General features: G+C 27.8%; 1 protein-coding gene across 1 annotated transcript in view; it reads right to left on the reverse strand.

Annotated features, from left to right (window-relative positions):
- The window catches only part of LOC142318987 (tubulin monoglycylase TTLL3-like), a 23,627-nt gene extending 6,173 nt beyond the window's left edge, over positions 1-17,454 (reverse strand). Inside the window, exons 1-9 of the mRNA XM_075355731.1 lie at positions 17,300-17,454; positions 16,458-16,684; positions 12,313-12,397; positions 10,666-10,859; positions 7,094-7,303; positions 5,534-5,728; positions 5,139-5,346; positions 2,575-2,665; positions 931-1,098 (exon numbers count right to left, since the gene is read on the reverse strand). Of these exons, the coding sequence (XP_075211846.1) occupies positions 931-1,098; positions 2,575-2,665; positions 5,139-5,346; positions 5,534-5,728; positions 7,094-7,303; positions 10,666-10,859; positions 12,313-12,397; positions 16,458-16,499 (1,193 nt within the window). The 5' untranslated portion in view covers positions 16,500-16,684; positions 17,300-17,454. The remainder of the gene's footprint in view (positions 1-930; positions 1,099-2,574; positions 2,666-5,138; positions 5,347-5,533; positions 5,729-7,093; positions 7,304-10,665; positions 10,860-12,312; positions 12,398-16,457; positions 16,685-17,299) is intronic.
- Positions 17,455-18,510: the final 1,056 nt, after the last annotated feature.

Genomic DNA, 18,510 nt, shown 5'->3' on the forward strand with positions numbered 1-18,510 from the left:
ATTATACTGCAAGATATGACAACTAGATTCTCTGCTACTGAGGATAGCAGGACTAGCGAATTTGAAAAAAATTCAGCATTTGAAAAAAGGATTGCTGATGGACCAACTCAGAGAATATGTTTCATATTCTGGTGGCTGCATAAATATATTAGATAAAATACCTACTGGGTAAAAGGGCCTTCTAATAAATAATAATAATAAAAATGTAATCTTGGAAAACTGCACATAGGATAAATAATCAAAGGCATCTCTTATATTAACCCAGCATTATAAAAGTAAAAAGTGTCCTCAGTCCACCACTGAGGACAATTTTTACAAAATAATTCTTTAATATTTGTATAAAATATTAATATTTACATTAATAAATCAATAATCTATTTTTTGTTTAAATATATACAAAGAATATTTGGATCTCAAGTATATTTCCATTTTAGACACAAGATGATTATCCTACATTGTTTAGCAAAAACTTCTCAGCTGAGTTAAATAGATGAAAAATAAAACAGTCAGTCATTAAAAAACAGTAAAATTTCACAGAATGAAAAAAATCATGGTTTTTAATAAAAATAATAATTTAATTCCAAAATCTGGAAGTAATTCTTGTCATGAATGACAAAGTTTTACCATCAGTTCCTTATACTGTCTTCTAGTTTTCATTCTATTACTGGATTCTAAGTAATTTCAAATCCTATTCTGGCAATCTAGTTTTGTGAAACTTACAGGTACTTTTACTACATGAACAAGGAATACAGTTGCCCACAAATCTCAATTCAATGAAACTGCACAAGAATCATTAGGCTTTGGGAATATCATAAGAATTATTTTTAAAAGTTATCTCTAAGATAAATAGTAAAATGTATTAGTTTCCATATCTTCATATTTGTAGTAAAAATAATATATTCTTTTAATATAAATTCTGAAAATACTTACACTAAATATTTTTGAAATGTTATACTGTCCCACATATTTTCAACAGGAAGGTTAGGATGTCTTTTTGCATTTTTGTACCTTCTTTGTATAACATTATTACACAAATGAACAGATTCAGATGTATCACTGAGAGAGAATACTTGAGAACTGAATCTTAAGTAGCATTCACTGAAATTAATAATTAACCAGTTACATAAACTATACTGATATTCTATTTAAGTATTGGTTGATATATTATCAGTCATATTACAAGTTACATTATTAATATAACACTAATATAACATTAAAAAAAAGAAAAAGTAATAACCACTAACATGTAATTTTATTGATTAGAAGTTTGTTTCAATACTATAACTAGAAGAACCATTCTTGAAATGGAAATATTGCTAGTTAATACATTGGGATCATGGGTTCTGTTTTCAATTCAGATAAGGAATTTGATAAAAAAAAAATTATTTTCTAATATCTGATTTCTTGGTTAATTAATCCATTTTAATTCAACCTCACGTTAGAAGTAGCTTCTATCAGTAGAATGAACTTCTACCAAGTTCTAAAAGTAAAAATTATAAATAAAATTTATTATATTTAATTTTATGCAGTTTTAATTATTAAAAGATTTAATTTATAAATAAGAAATTTTTTTAAGTTTCCAGTTCCAAAGAATTTAACACAATCTGGAACTGTTATTCAAACACACACGCGTATTGGTGATCACATAGTTTTTTACTAATAATAAAATATTGGAAATCACATTTAGTAAAAAAATGTGTGCTATATTAATTCATTGACTGTTATCTGATGAAAATAAGAGACTGAACTGTGAGGGGGGGGGGGTCTTAACACTTCTCAATTGATATAAACAAGAGGATACTGAATTTCTTACACTGTGACTGATGATGGAAGATCTCTCAAAAATTAAGTCTGATACATCTATCAATAGAGTGGCATTATTAAGGAAAATCTTCAAAACTGATAAAAGTCAAACAATCCCAGAACTTAAAAAAATATTCTTTTGTCCTCAAAGATTTATGATGAAATCTCATGACTGGTGTTTGAATATCATTCACTGCCTATGCAGTTAAAGGTTTACTAAAACATTAGTTGGCCTAAATTGCAGGTAATGAGATGACATTCCTAATTTTAATATCTAATGGTTAAATTTGTTTTTAAATAACTTTCTGCATGTATATTCAACTGTTATATGACCAGTGAACACAGTTATGTAGCAACAACATTGTCCAGTAACATGAACACCGACTTACTGAGTTATGAGCAAGCTCCATTTCCCTTCCAACTAAACTTACCCTCATCATCTTATGTAAAGTAGAAAATGATCCCAACCATAACCATTGTAAAGAAAAACTATAAAAAATGTTTTTTTATGTAGAACATTTCATTCATTTCAGGTGTTCAGAGCTCTCTCTTTTTCTGTAAAAGACTTTTTAGATTGTACAAGACTGCACTTTATTTAAATTCATGCATATATCCTCATTCATCCTCTGAATGAAAATGGTATTCATAGATGAAGCAAAGAGCAGATGAAGCAAAGCAGATTTACTCTACTACCATAATTCTGTTAAACAGATGATAGAATTCTAGGTGAAAATGATCAAATTTTTATCTAACTACTTATACAATACTTACTTGTACATCCAAATCTGTATTGGATTTACACTTGTCAAGAGAATCCATTGACGTATATCAAATTTCGTATCGTAGATCAAAAGTGGTCTTTCTGTAATAAAAAATTAAATTAATAGCAAAAATAATTTTCTGTCAGTAAATTATCTGAAGTTATCTAAATAACTATAATTTAATAACTGAAACTTTCTATAAAAATTAATCATAATAATCTGGTCACTAACACCAAACAGAACATTTTCTTTGTAATCACCTTGCAAATCCAACATACTACTATGCTGTGTATTACAAATATCACTTTTTTCTTTTATTTGTTTACTCTATAATATTTTTTCCTGTTGAAAAAACATAGGCTTATTTAAAATGTTGCATAAAGTTCATCTTATAAGTCTGCCTGACTTACAAGTTCATTCAATGATAGTTTTTGAAGGATTCACCATAAAAATAATATTTACCTTTTGTGCAGATAAGGATACTTATTGCTTACTTCAGTTTTGCGGTAATAGAACCGCAGGAATTACCACTACAAATACTATGGTAAAAACTTCCAAAAGGTAATCATTGTTAACTTTTACTTAACCAATAATAGTATTTTATTTTTTAGTCTGCATCACAGTTTCACTTTTTAATTTACCCATATTTTAATGAGTTTTTATGAAATGTGATTTTTCTATTTTCATTAATAGTTACAGGTTTGGTAAAAAAAATACAAACAATAAAAATAAGAGCTAAGTCTAAGGTTACTGAAAAAAGTTTTTTCACCAGCTGAAAAATGAGGACTTTATAAATGTGTCATTTAAGATACTACGCAAAACAAAAAACATGCTAAACTGAATTAGAGAACCAGGTAACCAAACAGGTACATGAAAACCAACTGAACAGTTACTTATTGCAAAATATTATTTTCTTGGCACTTTGTTAGTCTAGGTGCAAGTCTACTATTATTAATCTACTGTTATGTTACACTACCATTACAAAAAATGCTTTAATTTTTTTTATAGATGTTCAAGCTACTATTTCTTTAATAATCAGAAAATTTATACAGATTATGAAGAAATTATATTTTAGTTGTGAAACAATAATTATACATTAGTTGTGAAAGATGTAACATTATATTTTTCTGTATTACTATTTTACTTTTAACAGTATATTGTTATAATCTTTATGTATTATATACCTTCAAAAAGTTCTCTGCCTGACAAAGAAAACAAGATTTTTCAAATTTTTTTTTAATTTTAGGTCACCTGTTTACCTGTAATTCGATTTATTTAAACCACTGACTTTCCAACTTTTTAAAATCCTCAGTATAATAAGATTTGTCCTATTCTGCAAAATAAGCGATTGTCTCAACTTCTACCTCATTTTGTGAATCTTCATCCTGGAAGCCATTTCTTCAAGTTTAGTAAGTAATACCTGGGAGCAGTAAGTCGGAGTTTTGCAGCAACAACCAGAACATTTGTGTAGGTGTATTATTGTAGAGAATGTTCACTTTTTTTTGGCCAGACATGGACATTTGGCCTAAATAGTACCCTTCAATTGGTCCAATAGTACTGTAGCCATAACTTTTCCTACAGATAGAACCTTTTTGCCTTCTTTGGTGCACTTTCACCTTCTTCCAAACACTGTTGAACTGCTGATTGGGTCCCTGGCATGTTTTATCTCTTGTTATAAAATGTGGAAGAAACTCAGCGAAATTGGATCAAATAAGTCTACACCCACCAAGTGGAAAACTTTTTTATTACCAAAATATCATGTAAATTATAGTGGAAACAGTCCATCAAGATGCCTGCGATGTCAGTAAGCTCGCGTATTTTCAGTTGATCATTTAATGTGGCATTGTAGATATTTGTGACGATTTCATCTGACATGGCAGTTTTTCATCGTCCCAACTGTTCATCTTGAATGGATGTATTACCCAGTTTAAGTTCTGCTGTTCACATTTTACCATCAAAACCAAAGAGAAAGAATCCTCTGAAATGGAATTTTAACAGATCAAACTTCAGTTTTATCAATTTTTCTGAAAATGTCAAATCTTAGCTTTATTCGATCACCATAAATGAGCAACTAAACACATGCCATCTGATGACACTTCTCACCACGCTATCTAAAGGATCATACTTGACAAATGTCAGTCATTTGGTCATACTAACACCATCTCTAAATCAGGCCGAGAACTTTCTAAATTTCCTAGTATTTATTTTAATATCTTAATCTAAGATATGAAAATTTTAATTTAAGCCTCAGATTACAAATTAAACCATTCTTCATTTTAGTTCCCACATCTCAACTTATACACTGTTATTTACAGTAAATTTACTTCCTACTCAAGTGGATTATAAAAAGGATTACATAATTAACAAATACAACACAAAATCTTAATTGAACCTCCTGAAAAACTTACTGTTGTTTCATCACCCACATATTAAAAAAAATTTAAGCACTACTAATGGGATCTAGGCTGTATGGTATTTATGTATAGAATAAAGTATTTGAAATATACAAACTTCAACAGATAAAAAACAACATTAAATTACAATAACTGATTTCAATATAATATCTGTACTCACCTATATATTTTTGAATTACATAACGAGGACTTCTAACTTCTCCAACTGCTTCAATAATTTCTTCTAATGTGTTCAATATCTGAACTCCTTTACCACAGTTTAAATTTGACTGTTTAAGAAGCCATAAATTTTTATAGCCATCTAATTTCATCTGAGGCCAAAATCGCTGAATACCCTGTAATGCTGATTTAGCTGCCAGATACAACCCCTGAAATTGTTTTTAATTTCATACATTAAAAATGAGAATCATAAAAATAAACTTATTTTCATTACCAAATCAGATAATTCTAATGAATAAATCACATTTCACATGCACATATATAAATTTCATAATCAAACTCTTGTACATGAACTTACATACGAAAAGTATATGCAGAAAAGAGAAAAGTACTTACCTGTACTTGAAGATATGAAGATGTTTCAAAAGTCTCTCCTTCATGAACTATTTTATAGAAATTTTTTAAGAAATCTTTCACTGTTTGATCACAAATACTAGTGTGAGCTTTTTTGCTGTCAATATCTCTGTGTTCTCTAAATGCTACATATTCATTGCATCGATTAATAGCGAAATCAATAATATTTTGTGGAACCTGAAAATGTGAAATAATTAGTGTTAAAAGCAGTACAAGCTAAAACCAATATTACTAATAACAATATTAATAATTTTAGATAATTTATTTTAATGTAATAATTTATGAATTTATTTGTTTATTAGGTAATTTCGTTCATTTGTTGATCACTATTGTAGAATTTTTACTCATTAGTAACCAATTTATTAAAATACAATTTTGGATTATTGTGGTTTCAAACTAGAACAAGATCTAAATAATATATCTTTTAGTTTATTTTCTAGAAGAGCAAAGTGAGTTGCACTATAAGCAAATAGCTTTTGTTTTGTTAGATAATCCCTAAAAATGATAATTTTTGATTAATTAACAAAAAAAAAAATTAAACTTAAATATATATATAAATTGGCTAATCATATAATATACTTTTTTAGCTACTCCACAAAGTACAGAATTAAAGTACATTCTTACCTTTACTTTTTTTTTGTTCATTATAGCGCTTTCAGGCATAAGCCCATCTTCACTATTGTTTTCTTTAAAATTTTTCTTCTGTTTTCACATATACATTTTAAAATAAAATATAATACATTAAAATCTATAGAACCAGTATTTGCTCGATCAATAGATTCTTTTTTTTTGTAATTTAAAATTTTCTTATAACATGTTATCTGTATGTTAATAGAGCACTGTATTATCATACAGACAACATGTAATAAGAGAATTTTAAATATTAATAATGTTTTAAATTTAAAAAACAATTTTATTGACTAAGCAAATATTTGTTCTATAGATTTTAATGTATTATATTTTATTTTAATGTATAAATGTAAAAAAAGAGAAATTTTAAAGAAAACATTATTGAAGATGAGTTTATGCCTGAAAGCGCTATAATGAGCAAAAAAAAGGTAAAGTAAGAATGTGTGTAATTTGTGGAGTGGCTGAAAAAATATATTATATGATTAGCTAACATTTACCTACAGAGGAAATATGGACTACAAAAAGTTTAATTTAAATAAATTAATACATATATATATTTTTAGTCATACTTCTTTCATGTCATAAATAAAAGCAAAAATAAGGCAAATATCCTTCCTAAATCAACTGAAGATGAATATAATATAGGAAAATATTGAAAATGTATGTATTAATCAAAGTGTAGAATAAAGCAACTTTAACAAATAGAAAAGAAAAGAATTATGTTTAATTCTAAATCCTTGAATACATTTGTCAATACATCTTAAGTAATTAAGTTAAGAAAATTTACTATAAGGAAGGAAGATTAGACCATAAGAACTCCACGGAAGACAAGACAAATAATACTTAAACTTTTAACTCAATATAGTTACAATTTTTAATCACATTAATATCTCTTTTTAAAATAAAACATACATCACCGTCTTTAAGCAGATCATGTTCACCACGAATTACTGATCCCACTACAAGTTTCAACAAACATGTACAAGCAGTCATTACATAATCCTCAATAAAGCCAAGCATATCCTCTTGTGTTAATATGCTATATGTTCTAGGGAAGTCAACATTTGCAATTCCGGATTCATAAAACCAGTATGATTGTTCAAGATTGTGATTGAGTCCAATCTGGAATAATAAAGTTTAATTATACATTTGCACAATTTTTAATCGAAGTAGTTTACCAAGTTATTTGTTATCTTTTTCTAATCTCTGTGCTCAATAATATTATTTTCAACATTTTTTTTATAGAATTGCAATTATTTTTAATGAATATACTTTCATTATTCTTAACTATATCATTTTTTATTTAGGAGTTTAATTTAGAGGAAACCAAACATTAAAAAAAGAATTTTAATTAGAATTTATCAACAAATGTTATAGCAGGCAAGTAAGAGTTTTGTGATACACTCGCAAACTAACTAATATTAATGTTAACTATTTTCAAAATATTACCTATTCAATGTGTTTATATTATCATTTAAAACATAGTATGCTCCAACTATTTTATAAACTTTATAAACTATATTTAACTTTTGTCTCCAGTACCCACTGAGTCATCATTCTCTCTGGAAAATTACTTGCCTCTCATTAAAAATGATACGGACAAGGCTTTAATACTTCAGAATTTTTAATTAAAGAATGAGTAACTGCTAGATTATTATCTGAATGAAAAGGAGAGTAAATTTTTCAGTAGAGCTAATCTTGTGAGTGCTTTTCCCATTGAATAACCAAGCCACTTCATTAAATCTGTTTGGTAAAATGAACTGATAGATTCACCACTAAATTATACACTTAACCTATTGGAACAGTATCACAGTGTACTCTTTTCTATTTTATCCTTATATCAGGTAATTCAATACTCCAACATTTGCTTGCACTCTTCTTTAGAATTGTTCATACATTATCATTAGAGCAATTGACTCATTTGAGAAACCACAGTTTTAGAGTTTCCCAAATGTAAGTAAATAACATTTTATTCAGTCTGGTTAATAGTTGATAGATAACAGACTGTTTTATTTGTATCAAGTTAGAAAATTAGTGGGTGTGCAACTTAGCAGATAAAAAATAACTACTTCAGGTCTTACCTGAATAGATCAGAGCATCTTTATAAAATAAACAATTAAAAAGAAGGATATTAATAATAAAATGGTGCTAAAAAACAATATTCATGTGAAATAATAGTTAAGTAACTATGTGATGATACTGAATAAATAAAATAAATACAAAACATAATTTTGAAATCATTAATGAAAATTAGTTTGGCATATATTATTTGTGCAAATTAAAGGTGCAGAAAATGTAGGGTATATTTATCAATATATGCACCACTAAATTAGAAGTTTTATTTTACTAATTATTGGTCTACACATTTTAAATTACATCACATTTTAGAATACATCACCTAAGAAGACACATCCTACCCTACTAAAGGACATTTCTATGGGCAACTGTCTCTGTGTGCATCCCCCTTAGCTGAGAACATACATGATCGAACACTCTGCCCATAAAAAAAACATGTTTATAAACAATAAGTACGAAGAAGCAACATCAACAAGTAGGAGCAAAAAGAGAGAACGTGCTTACATGATTGAACATACTGCTTGATTATCCATTTAGAATCCATTGATATTTTGTTAGAAGGTTAGTTTCATATTACAATAATAGCATTCCGAGACACCCACCAGGACAACTTGCCCGGAGGGCCTAGCTGTGGAGGCGTGTCTACAGCACGCCCTACAAACTCTATTCAAGCAACTAGCAACATTACCTCTATCTGAGAAGCACTTTTCCAACAGTTTTTATCAATACTTATAGTTACGATAGTTATTACTATAGAAACAAATTTTCACTTTTGATAGGTGGTTTAGAAGATGAGCTACCCATTGTAATTATCTTAAATTCCCTCAATAGACATATGGGGATCATTCAAAATAATGGCAGACCATTCGTGAGCACAGCCTTAATAAGATTCATTGCCACAGACACTGCCCACAATGAGGTGAGCACAGGTCTGTGACAATCATTGTTGTCTGCAGATAGGGAGGCAGAAAAAAGCATTAATGTAACTAATATTAGTTACATAATATAATCATTCATAAGTCTCATTAGTCTTAATCATTTCTTAAACAGAAATGATTAAGAATCATTTCTGTCAATGAATCTTTGATAAAGATCTCGTTGGGAGTTTCTTATTGCGGTCCATAGAAAATACAAAACCTTCATGATAGTATGTAAGATTATTGAAATTAGAAGACTTGATTTTCTCTTAGGAGCTATACCAAATGTACAAATGTAATGTAATATTTGTAAGGAAAGTTAACTTTCTTTAGAAAATTTAATTTAAAATTTAAAAATAAAATAATTCAAAATCATACCAGTAATGATGATATATATATATATATGTATGTATATATATATATATATATATATATATAACTAATACTATAATAGAGTATACTATACTATAATAATATAATATACTACAATAGAGTTTGGTTGTACCTGTAACTATTGGTGAGCCCCTAACCAATAAAAATCCATTTTTCTCAGTTTAGTACCCCATTTAAAGTAGGGATTCATGCTGATTGCATGCTAGACTTTGGTTTGCTACTGCAAATGCCATTTGATGAACAGTACTACATTGTTCCACGCCATTGGATGAGCAGTACTACATCTGTTCCACAACCCACAGAGAAAGCATGGTTAGGAGGAGGATAGCATGTGACTTATCAAATGACAGTTGATCCTGCATTAATTAGGTATGGTATTGTTAGTAAGAGTTGACTGCGGTAGCAGATGATTGTAGTGTTGCCAACACATTGAAGAAGTATAAATGAAATGATAGAGCCCTTAGCTAGATCAATGTTCATTATATTTGCAATACTGTATTCCACACTGCGGAGTCTGAAAGGCTGTTCATTTTATTCATTTATTATATTGCGCATTTTTATTTATTAAAAATATATTTTTTTATTGTTTTGTACTTATATATTTCCTACGTTCAATGTATAAAGATAATTTATTTTTTTGTTTATGTGTAGAATACTGAAGTTATTGCTCTACATGTACTATACATACTACACATACATTCTATTGACTACAATACGCTTACTTATCAGATACTATTCAAATCCAGTACACTTTCCATCACATTCTAAAAACATTTTTAATATTAGGCAAATATTTGTCTAATTAAAAAAAAAATTTCAATAATAATATCAGCTGACAAGTAAAAATAGCAACACCAATCATTACAGATGGTCATAAGAGTGAATTATGGTGGAAATTTTAAACATTCAGTAATTAATTTTATTGGTTTAACATTTAAGATATTGATTGTTTAAAATAATTTTTTTTATCTTTCATCATCATGCAAAAAAAAACATACCAAAATAACATTATTCATTGTTAAAATAGTTTGTTATAAAATGAATAATATTTATATATTTAACAACAATAAAGTAATATGAATAATCTGTCCATGGTACCTTTGTAGTAAAACTATAGGAAGCTGATGCCCTTGGGAATCTATTCACAACAGTATGAGGTTTAATATCACTCCAGTCTGATACAGTATATACCCAGATGAAATTAATGGGTACATTTCGCAACATACGTTGAGTTAACTGAGCTTCTGGATCTTGTGGAATTGCCCCTGTTTTTAAGGATAACTCTTCACAAGCTGTAAAAAAAATGAAAAAATTGAAAATCTAATAAACTTAGAAATCTTATGGTACATCACATAATACAGCTTCGATACTTCTTTATACGTTATTCTGTAGAAGATAAACTTCTTCGTATAAAATTTTAAACTTTCCTTTTTCTTTAACTGACATGTAACTTTATGTTAATTAGCTAAGATTATTATAAATATAACATCCACTATTGAATAAGTAATAATAATAACATCAAAAGAATAAAAATATTAATCGTTTATTAAAACATTATAAAACCTACATTAACAATGTTTTCCAATTAGACAACTCTAAAAAAAGTACAATTTTATAATTCTTCAATCAATTGAAAGATTTTTAAAAAATTCTCTTCTGAACTGAATAACAACAGAAAAAAATCTCTGTAAAAAAAGCTGGGCTTAATTTTTTTGCATGCGTAAAAAATCCTACTCTGTAATCAGACTGATAATACTTTTATTCATGCACTATATTCCTTTTCACAGGTTCTCATTTGTTTGAAGTACTTTCTGTTCATCACCAGAAAAAGGAGAATGATATGACTTTAATAAACAATGTTTCTTACAGAAAAAGTGATTTCTGGAAAAATCACGGTAAATAACTAATGTATGTTATTGTATTAATTAATCTTAAATTACAACATAGAAAGTAAGAATATTTTAACAGAAATCAAAGTATGAAAAAACAGGAAGTTAGTTTTAAGTTTTATACCAACACTTCACATCAAATCGATGAAAATAGTAACAAGAAGTTCATCGATGTAGTAACAAAGATCTACCAGTAATATTGTATTGTCTACTTAAGCAACCCAATATGTCAATGGTAAGGAAGCTGAAAGAAACTTAGGAATTGTAAAGGAATTAGAGCTTGAAACAAAAACAAAGAGAACCCAGTTTTTCAAGATGGCAAATGTATTTTTAACTTAAAAAATTTTTTTTACCAAATTGTATTTTTTAATTTTCATTTTTTTAAATACCATTTTATGTGAAATGAAATATTTTTTTCTGTTTGCAATTTATACTACATTAAATGAAATATAATATAGTCCTAAATTTTTATACACAGGTTATATTATCTTTCTCAGTAATCTGGCTGAAACTAATATTTGGATGGAACAATTTTTTCTGTCATAACTACTTATGCGTAAGTTATAGATCTATTGTTTGCCTTTCAGATAATTTATCAGACTCATTTATTTTCAAAATGTAGCTAAATGATAGTGATATACATCAAAGTTTGTTATTAACTAATAAAATGTTTATCTCAGGCACTTTTCAAATTACAGAAACATTCAAACAGTTGACATATGTTTGAAACTGAACATGCTACTTATTTAAAAGCATTATGATATGTAACCAGATAATTTGACGATTACAGCAATAGTGACAATAAATGAAAATTAGTACTATTAGTAATGATTATAATAGCAATGATTGACCATACCAAATTTTTGAATCCACCCTCTTTTAATGAGATTATTTCGAATTGTTGAGAAATTTGTACAACCCATGGCAAATATCTTCTTTTGCTGCAAAAATTAGAATTATATTTAATTATGTGACTCACTTATCTAAAGTTAAAATAATAAAGTAGATCCTAATCAATTTATGTTTTTAACCTTAACTTTTTTATAAATTTACTAGAAGGGTCATTCATTCAATACTTAGACAACAGCTGTATAGAAAAATGTATGTACTCTTCCATGTAATCCCCACTAACTTCTCTGCACTTGTCCCAACTTTTTACAAGTCTTCTTATCCCCTCAGTACAGAATTCTTTACCTTGATCTCGAAGACAGTGTTGTATATTTTTCTTTACTTCTTCATTGTTGTTGAACTTGATGCCACACAAACCTTCTTTCTCTTTTATTGGACCAAACATTTAAAAATCCTAAGGGGCAAGATTGGGGCTGCAAGGAGAATGAAGTATAAGCTCCCAACCCACTTGCCAATAGTTTCCAGTAAGAGATCGAGCACTGTCTTGATTTAGAAGGATGTCTTTACTCTACCATCCCAGACATTTCCTCAACACGGGTTTGACTTTGTTCTCAATCATGGCTAAGTAGTATAGGCTGTTGACAGTGCACTGCTCCTCCAAATAAACACAGAAAATCGGACCATGGGCACTCCAAATAATGATTAACATGACCTTAACGATGGTTGCGTTTTGAATTTCTTATGGACAGGAGATTCAGGGTGTTTCCACTGCATGCTTTGACATTTGGACTCCGGTCAAAATGATGTATTGAAGTTTCAACACAGGTAAAAATCCTGTCCAAAAATGTGTCACCTTCATTATTGAAACGATTTTTAAGTTCAGTTACAGTTACTGGAGGTCCAAAGCTGTGCTTGTTGGCCACTTTTAAACCTTTCCACCTATGTGTAAAAACTCGCACGGCTCATGCAACTACTGCCGTATTGTTTGTTCATCCGAGAGAATATTTCTGACGATTGTACACTTTCCGAAAGTAAAAATCGAATCACAGAACACAGTTATTCAGTACTTTCTTCCAGCTGACGCCACCATAATTAAGACCTTAGAAGTTATGTTTATGTAAATATTAATCTGCATTAAGTGTTTCCTTCCCAAAAAATTTTTTTCTGTTTAATTATTGAATGACCCTCATATGTTTACAAATCTTACTATGTTTTTAACTTACATTTGAAAGTTCAGAGAAGATTTGCAATAAAATCATTGTTAAATATAAAACAAATATTCATGTTTGTTAAGTTTTTATATTGTTAAAATTTATAATTTCAAATTTGTAAATATAAACTGAAACCATAAATTTAAGAAATAAAGTAATACAATATTAATACTAATACTTTCAATAGAGCCTTCTCTAAAGAAATTACTTTTACAAAATGTTTATTGAATCTTACAACCTCCTATGAAAAATAACCACAACTATTTTTACTATGGGATTTCATTATCAAATTAATGCTAGTCGTTTTCTTTAAAGGCAGGAAGATGTGAAATTCAGAATGTGAATAAAACAATTTCATCTAAGTTGTATATTTTCATTTATGCAGCAATTCTAAAGTTCTTGACTACATTAGCAAACAATCAAACATTTATTCCCTTATTTAATTGACAATTTGAGAATCAGCTATTGATAAGCTGCTCGCAGCAACTTTATTACACTCACATATCCTGTCTTCAAACTCATTCCATACAGTTGTACTAAAGCTCATCCTTTTTATCCTTCTCTTCTTTGTTTTATTCCGTACCATTTATTAATTTACTTATTTACTCCAGATACTATTAATTCTTTGGCATGATCAATTAAAACTTTGCCATATTCAATCTGCTGTTAAAGTCTGTAGAAAGTGGCAATAAAGAAGAAAATGTAACTCCTAGATATTATGTTTGTTCATAATTTCAATTAGATATCATAACATCTGTGTTTCTGATGAAGCCTACCACCCCATCTAAAACATTATTTTTGATTTGGTAAGTTAACAGTGAAGTTCATTTGTTATACTCCCAAAGTATATTTATCATTATTTACAATTCTTACACATCAACCATTAAAACAATATTCTCCACATATAGGAAAGCATTTAACCACATATCAATCACTAATAAATCACCCTTATGTACTGACAACTAATTTAGAAGCCAAGTCAACAAGACAAACCACAGCCTTTTTTCAACCCACAGTCTAATAATACCGCCTGTCAAGTTAACCCTGAATAACACAGCTGAAATAATCAAATAATATAATTCTTCAGTATGTAAATAAATTTTACCCCATTACCTAACTTCAAACGATTTAAAAAATAAGGCATTCTTTAACCAGCTCTATTGAAGGCACCTTTAAAATCAATAAAAAAGTTTTTTTTTGCTTTTCTTAAATTAACCTTTAGATTTTATATAACACAAAGACGTTATCAATAGTCAAATAACCCTTCTGAAGTCCACTTTCATTTTCATGATTTATCCCGTACTTCCTACCCACTTTTCTAACTGTCTCAACAAAATACCAGAAAATAATTCTGCTATTATATTAATATAAGAAATATCTATAAATATATGTATATAATTATTGGGAAAGCATTACAATATAATACATACATTATTACAATAAATAAATATATATGTATTTTTATATATATACATTATTTTTTCATAGGTACATTTTAAATGTACTCATACATCAGTATATGAAAATGTAAATTTTTATACATCAATTTACATAGTCTCCGCAGTTGTAATATATCATAGTTCCTTTTTAACCATATACTAAATAGTACCAAAATATGGAGGGAAGAAAAGGACTTTAAAATACAGTGTTATAAAAGAATGTTAGAAATGAAGGACTGACAGGAGAAAGATTAAGCCAACAATCACTAAAAAAAAAATTCAGTTTGAAGTGTGGTCTAAATTATGTAATTACACCTTTTTCTATTTTTATCAGAAATTAAAAATATAATGTTGCTATCTCATGTAAAAATCCTGTTTTTTCATAAATTTAAAGTGTGAAATATAATCTTCAGCAGCTCAGGAAATTGTGTAAAAATTCATTTTCAGAAAAAGAAAAATTTTACAGATAGTAACAAAAAAATTAAATTTATAAATATAATTATTTATAAAATGTGACTGAATTCAACTTAATAAAAATGTGTGTGAAAGGATTTACTCAAATTGGTAATTAAATTTTCCATGCTTGTATTTGAAGGTAATGTAAAAAAAACAAGAAAAGAACAGTTGAAATATTTGTTTTAAAAGCATTATGAAGATAATTTTGGTAACATATTATTTGACAGAAAGGAGCATAATGAAAAATCAAATATTAAAGCAGAGGAACACAACATACTAGTAGTGGGATAATTTGTTATTTAGGTAGACAAATTTATAAAATAAATGGATGAATGCTGGGCTGGTACAATCAAAATAAGTAGGCTGGTACAATCAGGAAGAGCTTTTATATAATAGCTTTTATATATCTGCGGGTACCAAATATATATGTTAAAAATGAAAATATATTAACTGTAAATGTTGAAATCAAAAATTGACAATTTAAACTAATGAATGAGTATGAATTAGTATGAGTATGAATGAGTTTAATATAATGAGTATAAAACATGGTGAATTATAAATTCATTAAACTTTATATAATAACATTATTTTTAATATATTAATATTTTGTATTCTTTCTAATCAATAACAATTACTCCAGTTACCCAAGTGCTTGCTGTAATGTAGTCATTTAGTGGTAATACTATTGAAGAATATTGATAATTCATAGCAACAACCAGAAATTATGTAAGACACACTGAATACTAAGATCATTAGCAAAAAAAAAAAAATTTTTTTTTATAAAAAAATGAAACTTAATGAATTGTGAAAATCAATTTTTATAGAATGTTTCCAATCATTAGCATAACATCATTTCTCACACTTATTTTTATGATGTAAACATCTCTAGGAATAAAATCTTAAGAATAAATGGATGTAAGTAAAATTAAAATGAAACATACATGTGGTAAAAAATAATGGTATTAGAGATAGTTCAAGTATTTACTGCATAATCAACATGATTTAAGGGGGGTTTTCTTTACTTAGAACCCAAATTTATTATTTACCTGTATTGTCTTTGAAATATGAACTGCTAATTTCATTTGCATATCAGGAGACAGTTTCTTATTTTTTTCTTCTTCTTGCTGTTTAGCTTTGGATTTTTCATCCTCGGTTTTCTCAACTCCATCAGTATGATCACTTATTAGAGTAATAGGTTTTGGTTTTTCAGTTGAACGACATATTATAATTGGTGGTAGTGGATCATGTACTGGACTGCTTTTTTTAATTTCCTCTATAAAATGTGAAAAAAATTTAATTTAAATGTTAAATTTCATTATATTATTAAAATATAAATTAACATAATTTTAACACAGCTATGCTTGCTGGGACTGCTTGGTAGATTCTAGCAGAATTATTTTCTCTATAAGCTTGGACTGCTGTGCTCATTGCCTGATAACATCCACAGAAATGGCACACTTATCATTAATATATTACACCTGTATCTATATATATATATATATGTGTGTGTGTATGTGTGTATGCACAAATAAAATTATGTTATAGAGTAGCTAAGTTTTAGTTCTGGAAGTTGACAGGCACTACAAAAAACATTTTACATAAATTTCATTAAAACTGAATGTAGTGTTTCCTCCTAAAATTATACAACTCATTTTACAATAGTAACCAGTGAAACCTTAGTTTTGTACAAAAGGAAAAAATAGATCACACTATATGGCTCTGAGTAGTATATTGCAAAGGCATAAATTGACACTTTTACAACTAAAAAAAGTTTTAATTATAAAATTTCTGTAATATCTACAAATTTACACAATAAAAACCTTTATAACTGGCATGCTGTCAATTAATTTCTCTAAAATTGATGCTTTTTTAGAATAGTTTATCTTACCTTACACTTACACTGAGAGGCATCTCATAAAAGGTTTTTTGAGTGTTCTGTTTAGAAGGAACACTACTTTCTGTAGCCAGTTATGTTATGTTGACTGTTTTTAACTGTTGAATTGTAAAATAGAAGAAATGTAAAAAGATATTTTCACATAGGAATAAAACTGTTCTGATACTGCATAGAATAAAATGAGTCATTTGCAATGTATGGTTATGTAATAACTTGTTACAGATAACAATAAAAGATAAATTACAAATACAAAATCATAACAGTTCTTTATTATGTCAATGAAACATGCTTACAATAGCACTAGTTACCCACCAACACTCTAACAGTAGTCTATAAAAAAATACAAATCAAAATAAACAGTGTAAAAAGGTTTTAGCAATGGACATCAATGATGGTATGCACAGATTGCATAGCATCTGAAAAATACAGTCATTCCCTAATTTAAAAATTTTAATCAGTTTTATAGTTATACACATGATTCACTGAATTTTATAAGGAAGTATATGTTTGTATTTAAAGTAACATGTTTATTTAATTTTAATAATAAAAAAATGCTGCTTAATTTTATAAACAATAAAGTTAAAAAAAAAATTGACAAATAAATAAAAGACAGAGAAAAGAAAATTTATATTCATAAAAACAGATAAGTATTTTAAAAAGACATTTCCTTTTTTTATGAAAGTTCTTCATTATGTCATTTAGAAAGAAGGTATTATAATAAAAAACCAACAAATTTTAATTCTAAGAGATCAACATTTCATATTTTGCTGTACATGACCTACATTATCATGGTGAGAATGAAAAAAGATACCATTTTTCAAGCTTTCTTTAGCACATGTTACTTTGATTGCTTGTTACTAAAATAAAAACCACTTGACTAATTGCATTCAAATTTCTACATAAGCCTAGTCCATTCTATTACTTTATTCCTTATGAATTTTCATATCAGTATCTTCAACCTTTTTTGATCAATTTGTAAAATCATAAAAATAAAATCTCCATTCCATTCCATATTCACATGCACAACCTCCCACATTATGTGGTGAATTAATTATCAAATCAAAATTCTGACTTTTTAAAGTCAACAACAAATTAAGAATCGGTAAGTTATTTAGTGTCAGTTGTTCATTTTCAGTTTTGTGCCAACTTCAAAAAGTAAAAATGTAAAGAACTGGGTTTTTTTTTTAAGGTACATCCTTTACATT

Source organism: Lycorma delicatula, chromosome 2, assembly GCF_047948215.1.
Source record: "Lycorma delicatula isolate Av1 chromosome 2, ASM4794821v1, whole genome shotgun sequence".
Classification (NCBI taxonomy): domain Eukaryota; kingdom Metazoa; phylum Arthropoda; class Insecta; order Hemiptera; family Fulgoridae; genus Lycorma; species Lycorma delicatula.